The sequence below is a fragment of the Orycteropus afer genome, unplaced genomic scaffold (assembly GCF_000298275.1).
Source record: "Orycteropus afer afer isolate SDZICR_OR568_19922 unplaced genomic scaffold, OryAfe1.0 scaffold00175, whole genome shotgun sequence".
NCBI lineage: Eukaryota > Metazoa > Chordata > Mammalia > Tubulidentata > Orycteropodidae > Orycteropus > Orycteropus afer.
This window is the reverse complement of record NW_006921762.1, coordinates 1,510,907-1,516,906: the sequence shown is the minus strand read 5'-3', so window position 1 is coordinate 1,516,906 and position 6,000 is coordinate 1,510,907. Positions and strand designations below refer to the sequence as shown.

At 41.6% G+C, this 6,000-nt stretch overlaps 1 protein-coding gene across 1 annotated transcript in view; it reads right to left on the bottom strand.

Moving 5' to 3' along the window:
* Window positions 1-862: 862 nt before the first annotated feature.
* TNR (tenascin R) overlaps window positions 863-6,000 on the bottom strand; it is a 104,634-nt gene continuing 99,496 nt past the window's right edge. The window contains exons 20-21 of the mRNA XM_007947087.2: window positions 2,010-2,173; window positions 863-982 (exon numbers count right to left, since the gene is read on the bottom strand). Of these exons, the coding sequence (XP_007945278.1) occupies window positions 863-982; window positions 2,010-2,173 (284 nt within the window). The remainder of the gene's footprint in view (window positions 983-2,009; window positions 2,174-6,000) is intronic.

Genomic DNA, 6,000 nt, shown 5'->3' with positions numbered 1-6,000 from the left:
TCCTTCAATACCTGACCCCAAAAATGCTAAAAACAATTGGCCCCATATCCCCACCTCCAAAGAAAGATACTGCTTGTTGGACCTGAGGGAAGGGACTTATGACTGATGCACTGGACACAGCCACTTTGCAATCCAGGGCCAAGAGGAGGTAACGCCTTGGGAACTAGATTCCAGAACAATGGTTGTGCTTATGGGGCTGTGATGGGGCTGTGGGGACTCAGGGTAGAATGACAGGTAGACATCGGATCAATCAGGGCTGAAAAAAAAGGCCACTACTCTTGGGAAAGCAACAGAGGAAAGCTGGTAAGAGTAAGAGTATCAGAAGATGAGACTCTCTGACTCATTAAAAAGAGTTTGGGTTGTTAAGACAGAGCATGACTGATGTGTTTCCTAAGGGGAATTTTTGACAGAGCTCTCTTGCTTCAGGCTTCTTTTCTGGGCTGGGGTGAGAACCTGGCCATGGAAGGCTGTGACCAGCTCACAAATGCCTGGAAGGTGAAGGAAATCTCAGAAGAGAGCTAGAAAAGAAGATGCCATGCCTATCATCATAATAATCTGCACTCCAGGACTTGTCTGAGAATTGGGCTTTAAAGAAAACTTCTCACTTTCCCTCTTTATTGAGAAGGAGAAGGTTAAAGATGGCAGGGTAAGAGGAAGGATGGAGACTGAGGGTCAGGCCCTGGGACAGCAGAAACTGTGAGCAGTTACTGTTCATTGATTCCTGCTACATCCCTACTTCCTTCAAACACTCTTAATATGTTGTGAAGCACATTAATAATACCCACCCCCACCTTGTTTCATATTATAAAATACAAATAAATGACAGAAAAGGTGGGTTGTCTTGGGCCCCCCGGGACTCTTCTTAGAACTGTAAGGACCGCCGTTTCCTTCCTGCAATGACACGGTGATTGTAGGGGCGCATCTTCATTTCCACAAAGGGGATGGAGAACTCATGGCCTTTCCAATGGTACCAGTTGATTCCCTGGGCAGGAGAAAGATAAGCAGGCCACATCAGTCTTCCCTCTAGTAAAAGAAACCAAATTTGAACCAAACTCACTGCCATCAAGTTGATTCTGACTAATATAGACATCCTTTGGGTTTCTGAGGTGGTAAATCTTTACGGAAGTAGGTTGCCCCATCTTCCTTCTGCAGAGCAGCTGGTAGGTTTGAACCTCCAGCCTTCTGGGTAGCAGGCAAATGCCTTAGGTGCCACACCACCAGAGCTCCTTTCCAATAAAATACCCAGCTTGAAAAGAATGGGAATAATGAGAGCAAGGAATTTAAGATGTGAATTTAACCATTTTCCATTAACATGAAGCATTGTGATTGAGTTCCCAAAAAGATTAAGGGAGCAGAGTATCATTCAGCTTTCCGCTTAAACACTCCTGCACCTTGGGTTTATTCCTTATTGCAAGCTTTATGTTTTTGGCTTTTGGGATTGCATGTACCAGTAGACAATGGCGAAATTCAAAATTTCAACAGTAGGGAAATATTTTGAAGACATTAACTATGTTTGCTCACTCCTGATGGGAAACTCAGCTGGTGTCCCTTAATGTGACCAGTCATCTCTGTTTTCCTGGGACTAAGAGATTTCCTGGAGTGCAGGACTTGGAGTCTTGGATAGGGACAGATAGTCCAGTTTACATTTCTGATCTCCCTTCCCTGGACCCTTTCTAGGATGAAGTGAGCCAGTGGAGCTGTTCTCAGAATGAACCAGCTTTTCCATGAAGTCCTCTAGATGTGGAAATTAAATGGCATCTAACTGGTCATTGAGGGCTGCTCTGGATGAGTTCTAGTTCCTGGTCCAGATGCTTTCTTTTTCTTCCTCAGATTTCTACTCTGTCCCACACTTATCCCAGTGTCTCCACACTTTTCTCTTTACAACACAATGCTTTCCCAAAACTCTAAGTATTTATTTAAGACCCACGTGTGCATTTAAAACATGCATCTAAGGGACTATGGGTTCCATAGCTCAGGATAACAAATAACAGCAGCAGAGCATTACCTACCTGACTGTGCCTGGACTCCCCATATTTCCCATTGAGGTTGGTCCGGTGGCAGTTCTTATACCACCAAGCCCCCTTGTATGACATGGCACAATTTGTAACTGCAACATCATTGTCTCTGTCTTCTGTGGAGAAAGGGCGTCCCTGATGATAGCTGAGGGAGTCCCCTAGAAAAAAAAAATGCATTCATGAAGCTGTCTGATTTGTCACTCTTTTGTTAGAACTTTCTGGACAATTAATGCACTCACAAAAACCTGGCCTTTCCCTTATGGGACCTTCCACTTAGTACTCTTGTTTCCAGCCAGTTCATCAGACTGGCTACTGAACTTTTACTCCACCTCACCCAGTGGAATTAACTCCTTCCTTGCTGTTCTATCCAAGTTGTTTCTTTATTCTCCTGACCTTTTGCTCAGAACTGTGTCCACTCAACCCTACTTCACTACACCTCTCTGCCTCCCCCAGAATAGCACTGGAACATAGAAATTTTGTTCTTACTTTTGTCTACAGAGGAGACAATGGTGGTCATGCAGACTTGGACCATTCTGGATCACCACTGTCCAATGTCAGCCTAGCTTCTAGATCAACCATCAGTCCTCATCTGACTACACCCAAAACTCCAAGTTCAGAACTTGAGGCCATACTTTAAGAGGGACACTAGTAAATCTGAGTTCCTGCTCCTAGGAAACAGGGTAATGAAGAAAAAAAAAAAAAAAAAAAAAAACCTTCCATGACAGAGAAGTGCTTGAGGAAGAGCAGACTGATCACTGTCTCCAAATATCTGATGGGTTATTGAGTTTAAAAAAGTTAAATGAACTCTTTGGGGAAGTCATGAGGATTAGTAAGTGAAGACCATAAAGGGGCACATTTTAGCTAAATATTTGAGGAGAAACTATCTAGAAATTAGAGCTGTTCACTAATAGACTGTTTAGAGAGGTGGTGATATTTCTATTCTTAGAAGCACACAAAGGCTGCATATTTCCTTATTGGGAATGTTGTGGAGGAGGCTCTTATGAATTGAATATTTGAAGTGAGGGAGTATACTATAATTCATTTATAATGATTGACCCAACTTTCAGCAAGATTTGTGATTAGGGATGCTGTGATGGGGGCTTATGCTATTGAGAGTTATCTTGGATGCTTCTGAGGTTCCCTTAAGCTGGGAGAGACCATACTTATGATTCTGGGGCCCTGAGTCCATATTACAGTGGCTACTCAATTCCTCCAGTGCTTCCTACCTCAACTTAACTCTTAATGGTTGATCTTTATTTTATAGAGAAGCCTGACCTCCTCAGGGATAAACGTCATTCACAGCGGTCTGTCCTTAACTCAACATGCCATTGTTTCTACCCCATCCTCTTCAGCTTTCCATTCCAGTTTCTAAAAATTCAGATTTTGTGTCCATCTAAAATAAATCCCATCACATGCAATTCATTTCCCCCCATCCTTTCCAGGTCCTGGAGAAAGAAGAAAAGGTTTATTTTATTCCCCCCCCCCCACACACACAGCTTTTTTTGTTTAGTAGTTTCCATGTTCTGTCACCCTTCATCATACTCATATCCTCTATCTTAAAAATTCTAAAATTAATCCTACTCTATAGTGGCCCTTTCTTTCAGTATCAGTTCCACATCCTTTATTCATATCTTCCCATCCTATTGTTGTTATGTGCCATAGAGTTGGACCCAACTCATAGCGACCCCTCCTTGGGTTTCCAAGGCAGTGTCACTATGGAAGTAGATTGCCCAATCTTCCTTCCGTGGAGTGGCCAGTGAGTTTGAACTGTCAGCCTTCTGGTTAGCAGTCAAGTGCCTATACACTATCTGGGACAGAAATTTGACTTTATTCCTCCTCTGGAGCAATTCTCTCCAGCTTTGACTCTGATGTGTTATGCCACTGTCTGGCACATGTTCCCAACTTTGATCTTCATCAACACTCCAAATCTGCATCACACATCCTCCTCATGTAGTCAATACAATAACTAAGTCCTGGCTTTTCTTTCTTATAACTTTCCCTTAGTTCCTGTGGCTACCACAATATTATCTCCTACCAGGATTAAGGCAACAGCCTCCAGTTGATCTCTCTGTTCTTCACTCAGATCTGTTTGCTTCTGTTTATGGCTGTCATATTGATCTTCCTAACACCTCACTTTCACAATGTCACTCAAGGTCTATAGAAGCCCCCCTGATTACCATATTAAGATTAAACTCCTGTTTTAAGGCCCTTCAGCATCTGGCTCCACCCCTCTCCATGAATCGTCTTTCTTTCCTTCTGAACTTACACCCTGTTCCACTCAGCCAGGCCCTTCATGGACTTCCTTTCCTCCACGGGAACTGTTCCTCTGTTCTCTGGGTTTGCCTTCCCTGGAATGTTTCCCTTTCCTTTGCGATCCCAGGCAAAAGCTGCTGCTTTCATGAAACTTTCTTCAACAGTTTCAGCCAACTTAGATTTCCCTTCTTAAATGTCTATTAACATGGATGTGAGTACCATTTATTGTGTGGTGAGCCATTTCCTAATTGTTTTTCTTTAACTAGATGACACGAGTTGGTCCGACTCGATGGCACGTAACAACAACAACAATAGATGTTTAGTTCTTGCAGAAGCCACACTTTTTCTTTTTTGAGCTTTCACAACTTATACTATGAACCTTTAGAAGTTCAACAACCTTCCATTGATGACTTGATTTAAAATTTTCCCTTCTGGTCCAGTTAGGGTGTTGGTTGGAGACTGAAATTTTTATACCCTTGAGAAATAAGAAGCAGGAGAAGGGACTGAACTGTTACTTTTTTTTTTTTTTTTAAGACTTGGGGGATGGATCGTTGCATGAGTGGAGCTAGTAAAAATGAAAAACAATTCAAGATAGTGGGAAGGGGGATTGGGCAATATCAAATGGCAGAAACAGAGGGCATGGACTCTTCCTGTCTAGAAACTTTTAAGTCTAAAAAGAACAAGCATAGTGTGGGTCTGCCTGAAGATGGGGGACAATTGAAGTAAATCCAGGTTTTCATCTTTTGAAGAAGCATGAGACCATGAATTGAATATTTGAGGCGAGGGATCATACTATAATTAATTTGTAATGATTGGCCAAACTGCTGGCAGAATCTGCCTCTGAGACATGGGACTAGAACACTATCCAACAGCTCTGACCTCCATGGGACTCAACAGCAAGACAGAGCTGGACAGAAAAAGGCACAGACTTAGAACAAAGTGAAGAGGAGGGAGGAAGAAGGTTAAACATGTAAAAAAGTGGGAGGGATTTTCTTCTTGGAGGAGAAATAAGGGACTGAGTTTTTTCTATAAGACAATTCTAATCTTGGGAATAGATAACATCAGATTATTTTGGAAATGATTTAGTCTGAAATCTTGTTTAATACACTTCATTTCAATGGCTATTTTATTCCTAAACTATAGCAAATTAGATCTTTTGTTGGGGCACTCCAAGGTGATTTGATTGCCATTGGAAATTATCTCAAATATGAATAATCACAATGGAAAATATGTGTTCTCTTTAGAGTAACAATACCTGGCTGAGAAGAGACATAATTGAACAGATGCAGTTATTGGAAGGGCAACACTCAATGCTCTCCTTGATCCCAAGAGGCATAAAAATGTTGTTAAAGTCATACACCTGCATTTAGCCCTTAATTTGGAGTGAATTAAAGGACTATAAGTTCTGTATACCAAACAGTAAATTATTTGACAAAATAGATTTCTTGGAATGTAATGTACTAGAACAAGAAGCAGATTGGCAAATGCCTCAGAAGATGACCAGATATGATGTTATCAATGCAAAAGAGCTTATAGTGATGGTTGTTTTGTTTAATGAAAATGTCATAAAATCTATCCAGAAAGCATGATAGTGTATGTGATTCTCATGGAAAAATGAGAAGAAATGTGATCAATGAGGAGGAACATTTAAGTGGGCATGTTTGCCATGTGACTACAGTGTTATGACTGTGGACGAGGAGGACGTTTCAGCAAATGGAGGAATCTGTCCTGT